Source organism: Myodes glareolus, chromosome 13 (genome assembly GCF_982192425.1).
Source record: "Myodes glareolus chromosome 13, mMyoGla1.1, whole genome shotgun sequence".
Lineage (NCBI taxonomy): Eukaryota > Metazoa > Chordata > Mammalia > Rodentia > Cricetidae > Myodes > Myodes glareolus.
Window position 1 is genome coordinate 41259711 of NC_142038.1, and position 23606 is coordinate 41283316.

Genomic DNA, 23606 nt, shown 5'->3' on the forward strand with positions numbered 1-23606 from the left:
TAACATCCTGTAAGTCACTTTTGTTTCTTGACGTTTTCAAAAGCAGAATACAAAGCGTTTGCCCATCATCGTTCCTGTACCGCCCTTCCCCCTTAATTCTCAATTGACAGGCAGGGCAAACCTCTACTGAGATGTGATTAAAGTACTATCTCAAGGGATAGGCATGTGGCTCAGTGGTACAGCAACTTTCTAGCATGCTGCAGTCCATGGGTTAATCCCAGCATAAAAAAGGCCAAAACTTGTGCCCCGACCCGTGGGTAAGTCAACAGAGACCCTAGACGGGGAGTGAGCATGAAAAGGGACAGGAGACACAAGAGATGGAGACAAGACAGGATTCTGATCAAGTCTCGTTTATTCAAGGAAATAAGCAAGGTAAATATAGGGTAAGGGAAATGAGGAAGTTCTTGTGTAAATGGGTAACTAACTAGGCGACTTACTAGGCAACCTAACCATGGTCTAATGGTCAGGTGGAAAGTCCCTAACTGCAACATGCATAAAAGTCAGAATGTTCAGAACACAGGCATAATGGAGCAGTAACTCCTTGCAGAGTTAGTATTTGACAGATCAGAACAGCAGGAGAAGCCAAGCCAACAGGGTGGTGAAGCTGATCCAGGGAGCAAGCAGTAAGTCTCCCCCAAACTTGCATCATTGATAAAGTGAAGAGATGTTTAACTTGGCTATCAGTAATGATTTATGATTGCATTTTCAAAATCCCATTGTGTATGATGTATAACATTAGTGTAGTGCATGCTGGCCCTACACAGTGTAATTTCTGCTCATACCCTAATAGTAAAAATTGTCTGAACTCATAATCCATTAAATACCTCTCATATAATCATAGCATTCCACATCAACCATTATATATTAGGGCATATGTAACGTCTAAGTGTATTTATTGACTGAGAGATACTGTCTCCACCTCTCTGTCTAGTACATTGCACTTGCACGGAATTTTTGAAGATTTATTACTTATGTGTATATATTTGTGTGTCTGTGTGTATGTATATGTATATGTATGTGTGTATGTATGTATGTATATGTATATTTGTGTTTTCAAGTGCCTGTGGAGGCCAGAAGAGGGTATTAGGTCCCCTAGAGGAGAGTCGCAGGTGGTTGTGAGCTGCCCAGTGTTGGTACTGGGGACTGAACTCAGGTTCAGTGCAAGAGCAGCAAGTGTGCTTAACTGCTGAGCCATCTCTCCAGCCCTTCCTATAGAACTTTGAAAATAATTTTTAGTTTTCTTGTGGTTCATTAATAACCTTTTTAAAAAGAAAGATAGCAATGTATTGGGTTTGTAGTGTTTTGTCCCCCACCCCCGTCTTTATTTCACTTTGGTTTTGAGGGGGTTTTTTTTGTATGTGTGTGTGTGATTCATGTTGATTTTAAGTTGCTCATGTTCTTCTTGCTGACTGATACAAAGCAGCCAAGTTTACTTATTTATTTACAGAAGCAAAGTCTTACTATCTAGTCCATGATGGCCTCAAGCTCACAGGCTGCTTCTTTCTCTTGAGTAAAGATTATAGGTGTGTGCAACCACACTGGCCAAAGTATCCAACTCTTGGCCTAATGTTGGATGGTATATTTAAATTAGACACCTATAATGTACCCCATTTCTGTTTCTTATACTGTGATCATTAGGGATTGTGTAACAGAGCTCTGGAAACAACCACCCCTTCCACTGAAACTTCTCCACGGCTGGCTGACTTCTGTGGTTGTGCGGAGACTGTTGCAGGTGTCGAGACAATTGGACTATATCTTGGCCTGTCTTCAGTCTCTTAATGGCCATTCCATACCCACCTCCATATCTGACCTAACGTCCTTGTTACCGATAGATAAAAACATTAGAAATGTATTGACAGACTTTCGCCAACCAAATTCTAAGAATGTCAGAAAATAAATGAGAGGGCTATAGAGAGATTTCCCTTACTCTTTAATATCTATCTAATATTTCCACATTATATTGAAAGGGGATTTAATTTATGACTTTCTTTTTCTGTTGCTTTAAAAACTCCAAACTCTAACTACATTGGAATACAGAATTTGGGGTAACCTGCCTAAATCTGTATTCCTGGGCCATGATTACTCATACTTGGCTCCAGAATAAACTGTCTTAACCCCTTTAAGGTGAGAATTATGGTTTTCATGTTCACCGAATAAATGATTTTTCCTTTTTAAATAGCACTGGCATCATGAAAATAAGCTTATTATTTACTATTTTACCAAAAAGCTGTGTTTTTACTAACAAAAACAGAATTTTCAAAACCTTTTTTTGGCAGTGATCACGAGAATTTGATTACAGTGAACTGATCAAGTGTGTCCTGTGTTGTGAGGAAACAGAAACAGTCTGATAGTATTTTGGAACCCCTGCTCTGTGTGAGCTAACCAGGCTCCCAGGCTTTGAAACCCTTGCTTTGCACCTTTCTAGAATAAACCCTTCCGACCTGGATTTCCGAGTGTCTTCAGCAATGAAGACGACTTTGTGTTGATCTTTGTTAGGGCTCTGTATAGAGCAAGTGCCTTCTTCTAAATGTTAAACGGGCAGCTCATACTTGGCTCCAGAATAAACTGTCTTAACCCCTTTAAGGTGAGAATTATGGTTTTCATGTTCACCGAATAAATGATTTTTCCTTTTTAAATAGCACTGGCATCATGAAAATAAGCATATTATTTACTGTTTTACCAAAAAGCTGGTAAAGCTCCAGGAAGAAACTAGATGGCACTGGAGAGATGGACCCACAGTGAAAAGTGTGTACTGTGCATCCACAGTGCGCAGTGCAGTTTCCAGCATCCACAGTGGTTCACTTAGAGGCTGCCTTCAACCCCATCTTCATGGCATCTGACAAGTTTGGCCTCCCTCCCCAGGCACCTACACTCCTGTGCACAAACCCACATATATGGGTACACACATACCCCTTGTTTACCATTCTAGCTGGTGCTGGTACCTGGGAGAATGGAACCCATAAAGGAAGCGGACCAAAGTTTCATGCAATAACCGACTTTATTCAGAGCCTCAAACAATTTTTACACTGAAGGTTAAGAGGAGTAGAGTATCCAGTCACAAGAGGAAGCTTCATGTGATGGGCAAGCTGCAAGTGGCAGAACTTGGTTCTCCACACAAGCATGTAAACAGATAACAATAGCCACTTGTAATGGGTAATCTGAAATAAACACTCCTTCCACTACACCTGGGAAGGGCATGAAAACATAATCCAAGAGCAGTTCTGTGTTTTCGAAGAAACTGAAATCACAGACTCACTGTCTTGTTTTCTTGGAGTTTTCTCACAAGCATTCAGAATTTTCCTCACATTACTCCGTTCTTGGACCCTTAATTCAACATAACCCACCCCCCATTCAAACATCCTTAATTTAAAAAAAGAAAATCTAACAGTGTATATATGTGAGCATGCACACATGGAGAGACATGAACACACAAATACATACATGCTTTTAGCCTTCAAGTGGCTCATAAACAAACTTCAGTGCGTTCTTGTACCCCACAGTTGAATAGGGTTCATGATTCCAAAAGTCCCTTTCTTAAAAATTAAAACAAGGGTTTGACTAGTCTCTTCACTTACTAAGAATAAATTGCCGGGGTTTTTTTTCTTTTGCTTTATTTTCCTACCTGACAAGGTGGAGGGATGTCATTTAAATTATTTTAAAAAGTAGAATGAGGGTTTTGTTAGTGGTGGTGGTGGTGGTTTTTGTTACTGTTTTCCATTTGGTAATTTGTTTTATTTTGTTTTGGGTTTAAGCCAGAAATTGTTCACTGGTTTGATAATTAAAGTGGTATTTTACTTTTTTCCCCCCTTTTAGGTTGACAATTGCGTTCTTTGCCCTCTCAGGCCTGGACATGTTGGATTCCTTAGATGTGGTGAACAAAGATGATATAATAGAATGGATTTATTCCTTGCAGGTTCTTCCCACAGAAGACAGTGAGTGAGTTTTTAGCATTTATATTTTTAGTATGATTAGCTGTTCTTGGTATGACATGTATGAGATTAGCAAATGATAGAATTTATTTGTATTCTTGGAGTACTTTATATGTCTTTATTTTTCTTGTAATTCACTACCCCTTTCTGTCCAGATATAACACATAACTGGTGTCATGGGAATTCCAAATATAGCAGCACACCGTGTTGTATATGCCTACACTAATGACTCACTATCTGTATTAATGTTTGTGTATGACTAGTCCTTTAGCATTTGCTCTGTTTTTTATTCTCAGTCATTGTTTATCAATCTTCAGAAAAATTCTCTTGGTCAATTGCTGTATTTCTTAACACTTAAAGTTTTTTTTTTTAATTAAATCTCCAAAATTCATAACTTCACGATTGACATGTTTTGAGAGAAGGAAGTACACAGTGTTTCTTCAATTTATAGAAAATATAAATGTAGTTCAAATGACCTGCAGTTGTGGCGTGTTACTCGGCAGGTAAAAAGTACTTGCTACCAAGCCCAGTGATCTGAGCTTGATCCCCAGGACTCAGCATGATAGCAGGAAAGAACCAGCTTTGCCAAGTCGTCTTCTGACCTTCACACATGTTGTGGCATGCATGTGGCCCTGCACACACATGTACACATACACACAAATACAAAAATGTGAAATACCACAGTTGTGGTAATTTGTAACTGACTTCAGAAAATTAACTAAAAATGCTTTGTTATAGTAACAAATTAGAAACAAAATAGGTGTTCATCAAAAATAAAATATTTAAGTAAACTATGACCCAGGAAAAAATGCTGTGTCATAGTGAAATGATAAAGGGAGACCTGTGTATATATTGACTAAGAATCTGCCTGTCGTATATGGTTAAATGATAAATCAGAAACATGTAGACTCAGCATGGTGATATGTACCTATAGTTCCAGCTAGTTAGGAACTTGAGGCAGGAGGATTGCTAGAGGACAGGAGTTGTGGACCAGCTTGGGAAATTCATGAGACCCTTTCATCTGGTCTCAAAAACAAATAAACAAATAAAACACAGATGTTTTAACATTTAAATCTGTAAAATTCCATGTAAAGAGAAAGCCCTTGACAGGATATATGGACATCTTTATGGAAGGGGAAGTAGATGGAGCAGAGGTAGGAAATAGCAGGATAAGATTATTTTCTAGTTATGTTCTTTGTTTGAATCATCTAATAAAAAAAGTTTCTGTTTTTAAATTAAGAAAAAAACTCTCTTCAAACAACGAAAATAAACAATTTGAAACTGGTCTATGTATAAATATTTATTTGCTAATAGAATAAATAGTATGCATTATTTAATATTTTATAATTTTTCAAAGCACAGCCAGATTGTTAGCAGATTTATTCTTCATCGGACCCATAAGAAACTGAGAGACAGAGTGGGGGTAACCAACTGCTTTCTGATTGAATTTTGAATTTTGGGCCACTTCACAGGAGGAAACACGTGCTTGGCACAGTAAATCTGTCCAGAGCTCAAAGGCCCCAGAGATGAACCTGTTGCTGTTCTGCTAAAATGATAATACCAAACTGCCCTGTAAATCTGTAATTCTCTCCCCATTTATTGGTACAGCTCTCAGACCTCATCAAAGAAGCTTCTTTATACAGTAGAGAGTGGTTAAAGTAAAACTCAAAACGCACGCGCGCGCTCACACACACACACACACACACACACACACACACACATACACACACACACACACACACACACACACACGATAGGAACCCAGGGATTCCTGGGCATAGCAGACCTCTGCACTCACAAACTCACTCACAGTGGCTCTAGTTGCCTGAACAAGACCAGCACAAGATCAAGCAAGGTGATGTTCTAACATGAGAGAGGAGGGGCTCATAAGCTCTCACTCCTAACGGAGGAGCTTGAACAGCTGGTAACTTCTGGAAGAGGGACAGGACAGTGTTCTTTATAAAACTTTCTTTTGTGGATGGCCCCACATGCAAGACTGTATGGGCAGCACAAATTGGAGTTCAGGGGTTATTTAAAAAAAATGCTCAATATCCTTAGCCATACGAGAAATGAAAATCAAAATAACTCTGAGATTCTATCTTACACCTATAAGAATGGCCAAGATCAAAAACACTGATGACAGCTTATGCTGGAGAGGTTGTCAGGTAAAGAAAACACCCCTGCATTGCTGGTAGGAGTAGAAACTGATATAACCCCTTTGGATATCAGTATGGCAATTTCTCAGAAAATTAGGAAACAACCTTCCTCAAGACCCAGCATACCACTTTTGGGTATATATCCAAAGGATGCTTAATCATACCACAAGGACATGTGCTGAACTATGTTCATAGCAGCATTGTTTGTCATAGGCAGGACATGGAAACAACCTAAATGTCCCTCAACCGAAGAATGGATAAGAAAAACGTGACACACTTACACAATGGAGTGCTACACAGCAATAAACAAACAAACAAACAAATAAATAAATAATGACACCTTGAAATTTGCAGGCAAATGGGTGGAGCTAGAAAACATCATATTGAGTGAGGTAACCCAGACCCAGAAAGGCAGTTATCATATGTACCCGCTCATAAGTGTTTTTTAAACATAAAGAAAACCAGCATACAGATCACAATCCCAGAGAACCTAGACAACAATGAGGACCCTAAGAGAGACATTCACGGATCTAATCTACATGGGAAATAGAAAACAACAAGATCTCCTGAGTAAATTGGGAACATGGGGACCATGGGAGAGGGTTGAAGGGGAGGAAAAAGGAAGGGAGGGGAGGGGAGCAGAGGAAAATGTATAGCTAGATAAAATCAATTAAAAAAACAAATCAAGGAATAAAGGAAAAGTATGCATAGAAAAAAAAGACACCCCCCCCCCAATACTAGTCAGTGGTGGTGCACACCTTTAATCCCAGCACTCAGGAGGTAGAGGCAGGTGGATGTCTGTGAGTTTGAGGCCGGCCTGGTCTACAGAGAAAGTTTCAGGACAGTCAGGGCTGAAGGGTGGGGGTGTGTGGACCAGAGTTGGTGGAGGAGGTAGGGAGATGGGTGGATCTGAGAATGGTCAGGGAGAAGAGTGAGTCATAAATATGCTCAGAATACATTGTAAAATTATCAAAGAGTGAAAAAACTGTCTGAGTCCTTGCACAGATGTTAAAAAGCTAGAGTTGGACTGACATGACATACTTTTGGGTCTCAGTGCTGCCTCAGTGCTCAGGTGCCATGTATACCATTTAAGGACATTGTAAATATGTAGTCAGCCACTTCACTCTGGGATTGCAAATGCTCTGCTGCCATCTTACTGTTGTGCGTTTAGACACTGGGAGCATTGGGTCCTTCTTCAGAAGAAGTATTTAGGTAGCAGGGGTCAGGTTGGGGATTATATTTTGCCTTCCCTGGTCACAGTGAGAGGCTACATCCCGTCATTCTGTAGATAAAGATAACGAGGTCCAGAGGCTTCATAGTTTGTTCATCATAACACAGTAATGATGCTAGAGGAACCACTAGGGTAGAGTTTGCTGTTCTCTGTTGATTCAGTGCAGTGTATGCGGTAACTCTGAGGCTATCAAGGCGGTAAGTATGTTAGCATTTTCCTTAGTAGAACCATGTGTGAAACATCAGTAAGAAGGTTGACTACTGAGAGGGAAAAACCTACTGGCTTGCTCCTTCCTTCCTTCCTTCCTTCCTTCCTCCCTCCCTCCCTCCCTCCCTCCCTCCCTCCCTCCCTCCCTCCCTCCCTCCTTCCTCCTTCCTTCCCTCCCTCCTTCCCTTCCTTCCTTTGTAGATTTTCTTCAAATTGTTCTTCCCTCTTTGCTGTCTCTGTCTTTTTTTTTCCTTTGAGACAAGCTCTCACTGTAACCTAGGCTATTAGAAGTTGCCATTTAGCCTGGCTACTCTCAAACTTGTCTTTCTGCCTCATCTTTCTAGAATTTTCAGGCCACCACCGTGCTTTATTTGCTACTTTAAAAGCAAAAAATAAATCAGCAATAACAGCAACCAGCCTTCTTCCAGCTGTAGTAAGTTTGACGTTTCATGTGGGCTAAGTTTGGCATATTTTATATTTAGGAAGTAAACAGTTTGCAAAACATACTGATCCAGCTCTTCAACCCACTCTGGTCTTGAGTCTGGAGGACTACTAGTCTTTGATGGCTCAGATCAGTTCTAATCTCCAGTCTCTTAAGAGAGTCCTTCTGCCATTTTTTAATCAGTTTCTGTCTTGTTCTTAAACTAGAAAATGAAAGCACCTAGCTTTGGATTTGTTTTGTTTCACATGTTAGTTTTTTGTTTGTTTTGCAAAGCTGTAGATTGAATTGCAGCCTGGTGCGTTCTAGGCAAGTTCTCTCCCATGTTCTACATCTCCAGTCTAGCTATTCAACTTCCAGTTTCTTTGGGTCTTTCTTGACATCTTTAACAAGGAATTGGGAACAATGTGACCTCCTAATAAGAAAGCCTTGTGTTTCTTGAGGCCTGCTAAGAATTATTTCTATTTTTATAAAGGTGCACATTTCAAAATAAAATTACCACATTCCTCACTGGAATTTTATCTGCTCAGTGCAGAGACCTAGCTTTTAAAATGAAACTCAAAACCATGAATTATATTAGCAGCCTGAGCTCACAGTGATGGTGGTACTGTAACATAAGCATAGCCTTCTGCTACATGTACCTAAATATAATTTGGAATGCATTTACCTTTTATAATACAGTTGTCTCTTAAAAGAGGAAATTAAAAGGTTCTTATGAAAATCAACTCCCTTTGTTAAAAGTCCATCTTTTTGGTTATTTTGTTGTTTGTTCTGTTTCCCAGGTTTAACACAAACTCCCAATTCTCTGTCCTTAGCCTCCCAAGAGCTAGGATTATAGCTGTTTTTTAAATTCTAAAATGTTTCTTAAATTCTCCTTAAACGTATGTATTTTGTAACTTTTGTGATGTGTGTGTGTGAGTGAACATGCACACGCCACAGCATCTATGGAGGTCAGAGGACAAGTTCATGCAGTGAACTCTCTCTCTCCTTCCAACTTTGTACGGGTTCTAGGGACCAAATTCAGGTCACGAGCCTTGCCTGGCAAGTGCCTTACCTGTGAACAGTGTTTTAAGACTACAAATAAGTCATCTTATTGCCTTAATATTGTTTTTAAAGACTGTCTAAATGTACTATGTTCTAATGCTTGTCATATAATTGGTCTTTATTTTGAACTTAATAACAAAACTACAGCCTTTAAAGTGAGGGGTTACTCAATCATCAGGCAAAAGTCAGTTCTAGTGTTTATTTTTCAAGTGGACATTCTAAACATGTTCTCTGATAATATAACCCAAATACTTTATCATCAATGCATTTGCATAGTCCATGAACAAATTCTTATGCTTGTTGTTATATATATATTATATGCAACATAATACATATGTTATTGTTTTTATTGAGCTATATATTTTTCTCCACTCTCCTCCCTTCCTCTTCCCTCCCCTTCAACCCTCTCCCATGGTCCCCATGCTCCCAGTTTACTCAGGAGATCTTGTCTTTTTCTACTTTCCACACTTTTCATTTTTCTTATGAACTTGGAATCTTCTGCTCTTTTGTTACCTGTTACCTTTGAAATTGGCACCACAAAAGTAGAGGGTCCACTAACCAAGATATTTGAACTTAAAATATGACTATCTAGGCTTCATATTCATGGTTTTCATGTCAGCTTGAGATAGGACCAAGATATCCCTACGTCTTATCAAGTTCTGTATAAAACTGGTTCTAGTGGGTAGACTGTATGCAATGAACTTTGTTTGGCTGATACTAACTATAAACGCTAGATGGTGCTGTTGAATAGAGCTTCAGCTTCACATGGACTATATTTGGAGTGATGAGTTTGGAGCGAATTGCAATTATCCTTGTATGTAATGAAGTGGGAAGTTTCTAGACTTATAAAAGAAAAGCCAGTAGCAAACAATCTTAATGAGAACTAGAAAAGAATGCTCAGTGAACTTAAAAATGGTAAATATGTTCCCTCATTGAACATCATTTCCACAATTTGGTACTTAAGTGTATATCTGATAAACCAGTTTGATAAGTAAATAATCCATCTTAGGCACTAGGTTTAATGTTAGTAAATGCCATGAAAAGTAAGCTTTTGTTTACTTTGAAACTATTTTTTTCAGTCTAGTTTCATAGTCCACGAGCAGTTCAGCAGAGGGAAGAAAGACTAACTACATTGTCTTTCCCTTGTTGTGTCTGTCTCTGAAGACTAACTAGATTTTCATGGTGACAGTGTACGCTCTTATTTGGAAAAAAAGAAAGGACACTTTTTACTTTGATGATATTTTCCTTTTAAAAAAAAGTTTGCAAAAGTGGGGGAGGGGCTCTTCATTTTTTCTTGTTTCACTTTTGATAATATTTAATTGATCAATTTTAAATAGTTACTCTTGGGTGCTGGAGAGATGGCTCAGTGGTTAAGAGCATTGCCTGCTCTTCCAAAGGTCCAGAGTTCAGTTCCCAGCAACCACATGGTGGCTCACAACCATCTGTAATGATGTCTGGTGCCTTCTTCTGGCCTGTAGGCATACAAGCAGACAGAATACTGTATACATAATAAATAAATAAATAAATAAATAAATAAATAAATAAATAAATAAATAAAATAGTTACTCTTTATTAAGCCATACATATCCCTTACCCCTTGTAAGACTCCTGCAGCATACTGCTTGCGGTGTGTTGCTGTTTCAGTTAGGAAGTGGAAGAGATTTCTGGAGTGTGCTTGTGGTCTCATCACCTGGGGGCACAGACAGGAGAATCTGGTGCTCGGCCTTGGCTATGTAACAGTTTGAAGGCCATCTTGAGCTACGTGAGACTGTCTCAGGCAGACAGACAGACAGACAGAAAAGGAAACCAACTTAGACAGGTTGTTACTTGCATATAGAGCACAAGTACTAGGAAGAAAAGGTTGTGATTTGAGTCTGGTTCCTGTGTCCATGCTAAAGCCCCTAATGATAGTACTTTTGAGCGTCAGTTTTCTTGTTGTTGCTTCTCAGAAGTTACGGATTTAACCCAACTCAAACTAAGAAGCAGATGTGTATTCACTTTCTCTAAGGAAGTGATATTTTACTCAAGCATTTTTTTTGAACCCAGACTATATGTATGCAAAACAACTAACTAGGTTGTCCTAAGTTGTCAGGGGGCTCTAGAACTTCCTAATAAGGGTATAGACCTAATCTCAAAATATACATAGAGCAGAAGTGGAAGTGGAATCAGATTTTTCTAGCAAAGTATCAACAAGTTGGTAGCTTGGAAGGAGATCTTTAAGGGTAGGGGAGAGGAATTGAAATCAAGTTGTCTAGAGAAAGACATGTTGACACTGTTTACCCACCTTGAAAGTGCTTAAAACAAAGTCATGATGAAAGGAAAAGGTGTTGTAGGGCATATAGAATTCTACTTAACTATCCCAAAGATTCCTGCTGATTGATTTTTTTCAGTTAGACATTAGGTACTGCTCTAGGACTTTGTGGATGATAGTTATACTAATCACCTGATCTTAAAATGCAGCGTAGCAGCATATCCATAGACTGTTCCAAATACACATCATCTCTTTGTGTGTCTGTGTGTGTGTATATATATACATATATATACATCCATATACATGCATGTGTATGTATGTGTTTGTGTGTGTATATTTAGTACTGTTACATGAACAGCAGGTTAGTCAGAAAATGTCTTGAAAAGCTGAAGAGAAAGCTAGAGGCACTCTAATCTTGAAAAGAATTTGAGTGCTAGCTGCTCTTTGTGAGAGTTTCGTGTGTAAGGAACTGTAGGTGAGGCCTTAGGAGTCAAGGCGAGCTCCTGGTTAATGGACTGCAGTGACACTGAGACTTTAGTTGCACAGTGACAGGGCTGGGAGGCAGACTGTTTTAGAGCCTCCAGTAAGTAAGGTGCTGCTGTGAAGGCTTTGATTGGACTTGTGATCATCTGTCACAGTAAGGTGATATTTAAATATGTGTCTTAAGGTCCTACAGTTGTGGTGACAGTGACTCATAGAGGCTGGAGCTCCCCCTGGTCCTGTCATCCCACACAGCTGCTATTTTGCTTATTCCCTTCAGGCTGTTAAGGGTGCACCATTTCCTAATTATAAGCATCACACATATGTTTTGTATCCTTTGTTTTCTTGTGCTCAGATACAGATTTCCATCCTGTTATTTAACTTTGCTAATAATTACTTTCAAAATTAGCATAATGTGGCCTTTAGTAGGCACACCATGCTATCTTAAACATTTTAGATGTCTCTGTCACTTGTAAACTTTACTGTCATGCTACACTGGCTACTTGTGTGCGCAAGACCTTACTCATGAAAGTCCTGAAGTACATTCTGGAATGGATTGTCACTTAGACATAGAGTATGGTTTGGTTACTCTTTAACAAAGCTTAAATGGCTTACTGGCTTTAGTCTTACCAAAAATAAGGCACAGTCACTAAATTTTCTGCCACCATTAGTACTGCCAATAGAGAGAAATGATTGATGGAAAGTTTTCAATTTAGTATTTTCTTATTTCTGCAAAGATTTATAAGCTACCACTGACTGTTTCAAAGGAGCAAAGGCTGAGCAAAGTGATTTCCTATTAGGAAGGAACAGAATATGGATGTTAGGATTTGGCTGTCCACCCGTCATAAGAGATTAAAAGTTCACCTTTTTTAAACTTTTTAAAACCATCTTGAGTTTTCATTAGCTGGCAGTTCTGGTGCTAATACATTCTTGCCTTTTACACCTGTCATAGTGTTTTTCTAACAGCCATTAAGCTCATAATTATAGACGTGTTTTTCAGGTCTCACCTTGTATCCTATGTATATTTGGAAAATGGAAAACTTGATAGAAAAAAGATAGAAAAACAAAATGATAAGTGTAGTTTGGGTAGAGACCAAGTGTGAATTTAAGTATTCTACATAAGAACACAGATTTAAGGGGTTGGAGAGATGGCTCAGCGGTTGGGAGCACTGATTGCTCTTCCAGAGGACCCGGGTTCAATTCCCAGCGCCCGCATGGCAGCTCACAACTGTCTGAAAATCCAGTTCCAGGGGATCTGACACCCTCACACCAGTGCACATAAAATAAAAATAAATAAATCATTAAAAAAATTTAAAAAAAAAAAAGAACACAGATTTAAGTCTGAAATATGAATATGCATTTTCTCTAGGGCGATAGAACAGTTTCCACCTTTAGCTTACTTGTGTATCAAGAAGCAGTGAGTCACAGCGGATTCTAGAGCCTGTTGTGTGAGGTGTCACCTCCAGTGTGTCACTTAACCTCTAGACTTGTTTTCTGATGAGTTAACATTATCTCACATAGAAATGGAGACAGTGAGCCTTAGTATGTAAGAGGACTTGCTGTGAATACAAGAGTTCAACCCCTAGCACCCACACAAAAGCCACCTATGGCTTTGCATGCCGGTGACCCAGCTGTGGAGGTTAGAGGCTAGCTAGCCTAGCGGGAACAATGAGCTTCTGGGTCAGTGAGATCCTGTCTTAGATAGAAGGTGAGGAGCAGTGGAGGAAGATCCTAGTGTCCTCTTCTGGTTTCTGCATGTGCACACAGCCATGGACACCCTCACCTGCATGCACCATATGTTCATACAGAGAAAATGAAGCTTTGGTACAATACTGTTACTGAACGATTGTGTGATTAAACTGCTTTGTGCTCTATATAGAAACAGCGTATTTTAAGTAAGCACATACTTTGTTTTCTAGGGTCAAATCTAAGTCGCTGTGGTTTCCGAGGCTCTTCATACCTGGGTATTCCATTCAATCCATCAAAGGTTAGTTGTCTATGGGTTGGAACATGGGAAAGGAACATAACGAGAGTTTAGTGAGAAAGCAGATGAAGACGTTTAGAAAGAACTGAGCTTCTAGCTTCAGTGTGTTCAATGGAAACAAAATGGCTTAAGCGAAGCCTTTAGCCCCTTTTCTAGAGGTGTTTTTATTTCTTTTGGTACATATATATGCAGAAATTTATGTTGTCACCAAAAATTATCTTATGATGCGTGTGTAGAAGTTATTAGTGATTTCCTGGAGAAACTGGAACTGCGGTGCTCAGGTGCTTTATGTGAAGCCAGTGGCCTTCCCTGTGTTGCTGGCCTTTTGTTTCTCAGGAGAGTGAGAGCTGTTCTCCAGGAAGTGACTGGGGACCCGGCTAATAACTTTTATAGCCGGAAGCTGAGCTTCCCAAGCATTTTGGGCAGAGGCTTTTGAACCAGCCCATGTCAGTTACAAAGAAGTGCTAATGAAGCGGAGAAGAACTTCTTCAAAGAAGCAGCCGGCCCAGAGCAAGGACTGGATGTTCTACTTGTGCCCAAAATTACCAAGTTTTTTTTTTTTAATGTGGAAAGTGGAGAAATTTTTTTTTCCTTCCTCTTCTTTCCATGTGATGTATGGTTAGAACTCAGGACCTCAAGTATCCTAGGCTCTACTAACTGATCCATGTCCCTACCCCTTTTCACCCCTTCCCAAGCAGGTCTCACAAGCTGGGTGCTTGGAAGCTCATACCTGTGATCCCCAGCACCTGAGAACCCGAGATAGGAGGCCCTATAATGAATTTGAGGCTAACCTGAACTCTATACTCAGTTCTATGCCAGCCTTGGCTGCAAAGTCAAAAACGTGCCTAAGAAATGAGGAACAAACATAAAAGAGACTTTTCCTCGATGGGTTCGTCTGCTTATAGTATGGTTGTCAGTCAGTATAGGATTACTCTTGAGAATTTCAAGGATCATGTACTGTTGCATGCAGGATGAGAAACTCCCAGCTATTCATACGTTGATTCAAGATTTTGGAATAAGTAGCAGTGATTATAGCGATGACAAGATTTGATTGAGATTGTTTCATCTTTTCCCCCTCACTTATACTGTGGACAACCTTCTCTGAATTGGGGTCAGGTGACATCAGCAAGATGTCTCCAGTCGAGTGCCTTGGTAACAGGTATAATAAAAGATTTATAAAATGTGTTTCTTCTTTTTATACATATATTTTCCAATTTAAGCCAACCTTGAATAAAGGAAGACTCTCTGGTTAGTCATAATGAGAAGAATTATCTATCTTCTTGTAGGCAGTAATATTTATTGTGTAGTAGAAGTCCATGTGCAGATAGATGTAAGCTGTACTTATTGGTATAAAATAGTGATTTAATTGCATTTTCATAAGATAATCTCTACCTCTAGGTATTTCTTACTATATTTTTAAAATTTATTTTGAGATGGAGTCTTGTAATATTGCCCAAGTGGACCCTAAAATCCTGGGCTTAAGCCTCACAAGTAGCTGGCTCTGTCAGTGTGCACCATTGCACCTGATCTCTGCACAGTCTAGAAATAATCTCCCTTACTGCAATGCTTGTTGTTGGTTCACAAGTTCTTGTGAAACCCAGTTTCGGCCCTCAGTGTACCTGGCCTGTCCCCTCCGAGGAGCCAGGTCTCACTGTGGATGGCCTTCCTCTGAATCTCCATGGTAGCAGGAGTTAGAGACTCAAGATGTAATCACATAGGCCTATGAAAGCTGTCATAGTGCTTGGAGGCATAGGGTCTATGGACACACAGACCTGAGGAAGCATGAAGAGATTTTCTAGTATCATATAGAAATAAAACAGCTTTATCACTTTTTTTCTTTCAGAAACTATTGAAATTATCTGTGCACCTTTGACATCCTAATATGTGTAGAATTCGACAGGCCATAGACACTCATGGATCCACCCAACTTACACTTTCTACTTAAATTTGCATCATAAATCCTATACTCTGTTAAATTATGTATTGCCTTAATATCCCAGGATTTTCCTTTTCTGCTTCAATTTTATTTCCTTGTCCCTGTCTGTACCGTCCCAGGCCTCTGCTGTGCGGGAAAGAGGCCCTGTTTAAATCTCTGTAGTACTGTAGCTCCTTCCTGATCACTCGACTGACCGACTCTGATTGCAGTTATGTGCTCAGATATCTCTTCATCTCTTAAAGGTCAAGGTTTACATTTAATTCGTATTTGGATTCCCTACCATTCTTTTAAAAAGCAGGTGTTTGGTTTAAATACTGAAAAATGAGACCTACTGTGGGTATTCCAAGAAGGCCATTGTAAATGTGAATGAAATAGAATCGTTAGAGAATTGGAGCTCGAACCCTGAGGAGCCTTCAAAGGTGTTAAGAGGAAAGGCTGGTTTGGTGGTAGTGAGACCGTATGAAAGAGCTGTGTGTGAGGGCAGCTCCGTGGGAGGCTTCAGAGTTAAAGGTATTGAGTGTCATTTGCTCTGTGAAGCAGCACAGGTCATTGTGCAAGAAAATTGTGGGATTAAGTTGCTAAATCTTTCATCACACATAGAAACCTTATTGGCTAGATTCCTTATATAAGGCTTAAATGTGGTCTATTTCTGGGATTGTGTGACCTTGTTTCATATTATACAGTTGAAGTCTTTACATTTCCTTCTTATATGATGAATACTAATGTTTATTAGAGGTTGAAATAATTAAACTTGATGACGGTAGACAGATAAGGTTATGGTGGTGACTATTACTGTGGTATTTAATTTAGGTGTGTACCATATACTGTAACTTTTGTTTTCTTTTGTTTTCTTTTTTAAGTTCCAGGAGTTAAACCCACAGCCTCAACACACACTGGGCAAACACTTTATCCCTGAGTGGTATTCCCAGCCCAAATTTTACTTCTTATACATTTTTTGGAATAAATTATTGAATGAGTTTCCAACTTTATAAGACATAATTTTTATAAATGGTAGTCTTAAACTAAGAAAGTTTCAAATATGTGGTTTATTTAAATGTCAAACTACTTTCATAAAGTTGGAGGATTATAAGATGTTGAAAATTATGTAGCATGTAAGAAGACATATTAAGACGTGTAAAAGCTGGGACTTTATTCCTTAGACAGATACCTGTACACGTTGGTGTTAGGAAGTAACACCATGCCAAACCTCATTTGTGAAATAAAATTTAAAATTCCTGTTAACATATTAATATATTAATTAACACATTAATTTTGAATTTAGAGCCCTGGAACAGCTCATCCGTATGACAGTGGACACATAGCAATGACCTACACTGGCCTTTCATGTTTAATTATTCTTGGAGATGACTTAAGCCGAGTAGATAAAGAAGCTTGCTTAGCAGGCTTGAGAGCACTGCAGCTTGAAGATGGGAGGTATGAACTAGTCATTGTTATTTTTATGTTTACTGTAGTAGACTTTGAGAGGGTGATATTCCTTTTGTTGTTGTTTTGTTTTGTTCTTTTGTTTTTTCGAGGCAGGATTTCTTTGTAGCTTTGGAACCTGTCCTGAGACTAGCTCTTGAACTCACAGAAATCCACCTGCCTCTGCCCCCTGAGTGCTGGGATTAAAGACGTGTGCCACCGCTCAGCTTAGAGAATAATGTTCTCTTAATAGCACCATCCAGGACTAGAAATACAGCTCAAGGGTTAGTGCATAACTAGTGTGGGAAGGTCCTGGATTAGACGTCCAGTCACAACGGAAAAGAGCCATAAAGCATTTTTATATATAGTTAAGTGCTTAATGCAAAAAGTTTCTCATTTTATATGAACAAAAATAAAGCTCACTTTCTAGTAGAACTGTTTTCTTTTTTTAATTTACTTTCTGAATGAGACAAATATTTTGAAATAAGCTATTTAGTTGAGTATCCTTGAAAGTAATGATGGTAGAGAAAGGAATGCACTTTAAATGTTATATTCAAAGTGAGGTGGCTTGATCTCCAGTTTATTGAGGGACATATTCAAGCGATAGAGAAGTTAATACTCACAGATACTTGATGGTTTATGTAAGAGTTTAAGTCACAAACTGTTGTAAATTGTTAATGTAATGAAACAGTAGCCTTAATCTCCTATCAAAAGACTTTGCAATCAGTTTGCTGCTGTGTTATGTCTCTGCCCTGTACACTATGATTCTTATTTTCTTGTCTCTGTTGTCAGAACACTGCTCTTGATGAAGAAAAAGTTACTGTAGACATAGTGAATGGACATTTGGGAATCCAGTGTTGTCCCGGATCACTGCCATAAAGAGGAAAGGAACACAGAATACTACCTCTTTGAAACTAAGTGTATAATGAATCACAAGATAATAAATAGGTCAATTAATCGTTATCTCTATGTACATTTTGGAGACATTTCACATAATAAAATGGATCTAGGAGTTTTTTACTACAAAATAATATGTGTGCGGTTTTACCTGCTACTTTTTCTGCTGCCCTTGTTGAGAGTAAACAGCATAGTCTGAATAGTAGTATCTGGCAGCGACATTATGGTGAACATAAATGATTTAGGGTCATTTTATACCTAAATATGTAGAATTTGATGGGAGTAAAGTTAGCAAGAGGAGTTTCTGTGAGTAAGGACACAGGGCATGTGTTTCTGCTTGAGGTGAATGGTCTTGATGCAGTTTCATGTCCTTGTTTTCAGTTTCTGTGCTGTCCCTGAAGGCAGTGAGAATGACATGAGGTTTGTGTACTGCGCTTCCTGTATCTGCTACATGCTCAACAACTGGTCAGGCATGGATATGAAGAAAGCGATCAGCTACATTAGGAGGAGTATGGTGAGTTATGTTCATACAAGTGGACTGGTTCAGGCTATTGCTGGTATAATGTATGCCTCATTTCTTTATCAAGAATTAAAAATAACAGTCATAAGATTAGTTTTTTGGTGGGTTGTTTCTCAGAACACCATATGGAAATAATCTCAACAAGCATATTGAATTCTTGACCATTAAAATTTGTGCTTACATGTGTTTTCTAATCTAATTTTAAAGACAATAACTGGAAATGCTCCTCTCACGTAATGTAATTTATTCTAGCAGTGGTAGGGAGAGCTTAGCTGCCGCCAGTATCACTCTGCTCCTGCGTCTTCTGAATAAACCAGAGGCAGCAGAGTTGATCTCCAGGCTTATCACTTCCCAACCATGAGAGCTTGCAATTTACAGATGACAGAGATTTCTTAAGCCTATTAAGGCTAATTAATTCAACCTCTAGCTGATCTGTTACAATCTCACAATGGAATGTCTGAGCTCTTAGAGGAGTGGAATTGATTTAAGTATACGCCATGCAACCATGCATTTCTTGAAGGAGCCCTAGTTCTTATTGAAGGACATTATTGAAAAACAAAAATATGGGTTCTTATTAGCATTAGATATCATTGCTTCTAGGCCTTTCTCATCAAGCACAGGTAGGAAAGTTGTATATGCATAGATACTAAGATACTTTTACATACACATACAGACATAGTTATATTAAGAACTATGAGTTTGTACAGATAAGCCCAACTTTCAGTTTACTATATAGGATCTATTTATTTTCCCTCTTTGATAAGTTATTTATTTCATCTACAGTTAGATATATTCATTTCTGTTTGAATTCCTCTTGTAGGTATTCATTCCATTTAGACACTCCATTCCTCCAAAATGTTGTTAATCTTTATTTATTTGCATGTAATATTATTTACTTAGTATGTGTAGCTTAACCTGTTTCTGTATGTCAGAACTACTGAAGAAAAAACTGAAAGAAGTGTAACTTCTTACCCTCCTTTATCTCCACTCTTTCTTAACCCCCAAACCTACCATCTTGTTCCTATTAACTTTATAGATAACATTCTCATTATTTTCTCACTTATCTTTCCTGTATTTCTGTTTGATAAGAAGATCCATATGCCTTTTATTTCTCCTTATTAAAACGATAACCCACTTCTGGTACCTTAATCTGTATTAGACAGATAAGTATATCAGATGATAGTTTGTTACATAGGCCGTGTTCTGGCTGGCCCAACACTGGGTGTCTCCTGATGGGGAGGCCATGAATCTGGTAGTTGTTCAGTGCCTTAAGGCTTTGGAATCCCAGAGAAGTAGATTTTAATAACAGCGAAGTAATGCCTTAACAACAGGATAAACTTGCCAGTGAGAGTGAGGGCAAGCAGGCAGAAAGCAAAAGCGTCTTTCTTTCATGTCTTTTTATGTGGGCTGCCACCAGAGGTGTGGACCAGATTTAGGGCTGGTCTTCTGACCTCAAATGATCCAGATTTAGGATGGGTCTTCTCACCTTGAATAATCCAACCAAGAAAAACCCCTCACAGGCGTGCTGAGTTGTGTGAGTTTTATTTGTCGATTAGTCAAATTGATAACCAAGATTAGCCATCACAAGTCCACCCCTTCTCAATTTAACACATAATCATATCTATTTATGAAAACCATAACCAGATCATAATTATGTCTAACATATAACTATTCCACGTAGATGGAAACACATCATTTGTTTAACTAGGTCGTAACTTGAATGAAATGAGATTAGAGTTTTCCTCATCCTTTTTCTTACAGTTTTACATTACTTAAATGTGTGACTATAGCAGTCTCTTCTAAAATTCTTTATTTACAACCATTCTGTGTAGAGAGTATCTATTTTTCCACTTACAAATAGTGCTGTCATTGATAACGTTCTGCATATTTTTTATATATCACAGATATGCCTTTATGTAAATTGTTTGGTCAAAAACTAAGTGCATATGCAACTTCAGGAGCTATATTTTGTTTTCTATCCCCCAAGAGATGGACAAGATGGATCATCCTGTGAGTAGTACTCTGGTTACTGCACAGCTCACTGCCTTTAAAATGTACCCAGTAAGCCTGTTTCTTCTTTAGGAAAAAGAAACAAACTTAAAAAGATAGCTGGGCAGTGGTGGTGCATGCCTTTAACCCCAGCACTTGGGAGACAGAGGCAAGCAGATCTCAGTGAGTTCAAGGCTAGCCTGGTCTACACATCTAGTTCTAGGACAGCCAGGACTGTTACACAGAGAAACTCTGTCGGGGTGGGGGGAGGATGAGCAAAATTGTATTCTAACCCCCGTAGGAGAGTAGTTTTTTTCCACATAGCCTTACCAGTAAAATGTTACACTTCTTTAAAAATCCTTCTCCTCCCCTCCCCTCCCCTCCTCTCTGCTTCTTTCCTTTGTCTTTATCTTGTCATATTCCACCTACCCACGTCCAGCGTTAGAAACTAGATCTTTCTGCTGACTTTCTCTATTTCAGTTTTATTTGTGTTCTTTCATTACAACCACTTTCTCTCTGACGTTTTTACTTCTTTTGATAGTGATCATAGTAGTGTAAGATCAAGCCCAGGGCCAGGTACATTCTAAGCAAGCACTCTATCTACCACTGAAGCTCTGTCTCTCTCTTCTCCACTGTTACCTCCATATGTCAGTTTTATATTCTTAATTGTTTTCTGCCTTTATTTGATTTAGATTTATTTGTAAGCTTGTGTGTGTCAGGGTGGGGAGCAGGTTATGAACATAGAAGCACAAGGTAGAGGTCAAAGTCCCCCTGAAGCTGGACTTAGAGATGGTTGAGCCTCCTCAGCGTGGGTGCTGGGAACTGAACTTGAGTCTTGTCTCCAAGAGCAGTGTATGCTCTTAACCACTGGTCCATCTTTCTAGCCTCTCTGTTTCCCTCTTTGTATTTTCATTTTAAAAATTGCTTTTTAGGGGTCGTATAATTTAACCCCTTTTTTGCTTTGGTTTGTTGGGGTTTTTGTTTGTATGTTTTTTTGAGACAGAGTACTCTGTAACCCCGACTGTCCTGGAACTTACTGTTTAGATCAGGCTAACTTCAAACTCAAAGAGATCTGCCTGCCTCTGCCACCTCAGTTCTGAGGTTAAAGAACTGCACTACCACAACTGGCTAATCTTCAGACACCTGGCTAATCTCTTTGTTACTTTTCTTTTTCTTTAAACCATTGGCTTTTATATGGGTTCAGCACCTGGCACACAGGTACTTTACAGACAGAACCATTTCCCCAGCTCTCTGTTTTTAATGTTGAATTTTCTTTTCCTATTCCTACTGTTTGTTTGAGGATGTGCAGTTGAGTTTTGGGTGCTGGGTTAAATTTCCTTATTTCCTTCTGTCTTTGTGACTGTTTCTTTTCGGTGCAGGCTGGTTTTCATATACTGAGAAGTAGTGTTTCATTCCATTTACTTTGTTTTCATCTAACAGTAACTAGATAGATTTAGTTTAATAGAGTTTTTTTTTCTCTTAAAAGTACATAGAACTCAATGTTGCCCATTTTTCTTTTTTTATATTTATTTTGTGTGTGTGTGTGTGTGTGTGTGTGTGTATACCATGTGTGTGCAGAAACCCACAGAGGTCAGAAGAACCAGCAAATACCCCAGAACTGGAGTTACAGATGGTTGTGAACCACTATATGGGTGCTAGGAACTGAACCTTGGTCTTCTCCAAGGGCAGTGAGTTCTGTGAATCACAGAGCTGTCTTTCCAGCCCCAGACCGTCCTTTTTCTCCTTGCAACAAAGCGTGATTTCTTTGAGTGATTTGATGGTGGGGAAATGTGGTTTGTTCTGTGATTCTCCTGGCAGAAAGGAAATCTTCCCTTTGTTTCTCAGGCCTCTAAATTCTTGAGTTATTCTTTATTACCTGATGCTCAAATGAGCCATTTGAGCACTGCCAACTTGACTTGCACACTCTTTCTGACTGCTAGTATAGCCATCTTTATCCCAACAGCCCACAGAGATAATAAATAACTTTGCTAACTAAAGGGAGGCAGTAACTCCTTATTAGCAAAGTTTGAAGAAGATGGCACATAATTGGTCGTGATCATGATGCACAATATATAAAAAGGTTTATGGACTAAGAGCTTGCATATTACACAGTTAGTGTACTGCATTTACAAGGGTTTGAATCTTTTATTATTATTTAAACTGGCAACTGGGTTTCATGTGTACTGAGGCTGAGCAAAGTCAAGACTGCCTATATTTTTACTCTTAGAATGATCTTTCTTCTAGGCCGTGATTTTAGATCAGTCTTACACCAAGCAGTAGGTCCCCTCCTCCTCCCTCATAATTTGCCACAAGTTACCACTGGTCTTTAGAAACATTTATTAGAGCTAGTTGGCTGAGATTTGGTACTGTTTCTACTGGCAAGTAATCCGATTTTAGGAATATCTCTGCAAAGTTTCAGTTGTAGAAATTTTATTGTTCTTATTGTTTTGATTTTGAAAGCTATATAAGGTCCTTGAAACTTAGGTGGCTATCATCCTCAGTAAGCTGAAAGTGACTCAGAATAGATTTACTTAATGACTGAAGTTGAGTAGGCATGAAGTCCTTGTGTTTTTATTCGCTGTTGGCTCACATGGAAGAGTGTGTGGGTTAGGACCGGAGATTGTTATTGACAGACTCCGAATGTGCAGTGGGGCCCTGCACACTTCTCAGGTGTGCCTCTGTGAAAGCACTTGATGGTTCGGCCTGCTAAGCAAGAGAAGAATGGAGACTGCAAAATGCCAACGTATTTTAGAAGATATAAAAGAAACCAAAATAGTTAGCTTATTGGGAACTTATTTACTATTATCATTATTATTTCTCCATTAAACTAAACGGTGTTTTTCTTTTTCAGTCTTATGACAATGGGCTGGCACAGGGAGCAGGACTTGAATCTCATGGTAAGGCTTCTTTTGTTTTTTTGTTTTTTGTTTTTTGTTTTGTTTGTTTTATATTTTCCCAGTTTCTTTGAGACAGGGTTTCTCTGTAGCTTTGAAACTTGTCCTGGAACTAGCTCTTGTAGACCAGTCTGGGCTCGAACTCAGAGAAATCCACCTGCCTCTGCCTCCCGAGTGCCGGGATTAAAGGCGTGTGCCACCATTTCCCAGCTCATAGTAAGACTTCT

The 23606-nt window shown here is 39.0% G+C and overlaps 1 protein-coding gene across 2 annotated transcripts in view; it reads left to right on the top strand.

Annotated features, from left to right (window-relative positions):
- Pggt1b (protein geranylgeranyltransferase type I subunit beta) overlaps nucleotides 1-23606 on the top strand; it is a 32321-nt gene that overhangs the window by 490 nt on the left and 8225 nt on the right. The window contains exons 2-6 of one of the 2 annotated variants that reach the window (XM_048419651.3): nucleotides 3814-3932; nucleotides 13657-13724; nucleotides 16940-17091; nucleotides 18358-18490; nucleotides 23337-23382. In XM_048419651.3, coding sequence (XP_048275608.1) covers nucleotides 3814-3932; nucleotides 13657-13724; nucleotides 16940-17091; nucleotides 18358-18490; nucleotides 23337-23382 — 518 coding nt within the window. Of the gene's footprint in view, nucleotides 1-3811; nucleotides 3937-13656; nucleotides 13725-16939; nucleotides 17092-18357; nucleotides 18491-23336; nucleotides 23383-23606 lie in introns of those variants that run through there. The other variant, XM_085699905.2, reaches the window with a different exon arrangement.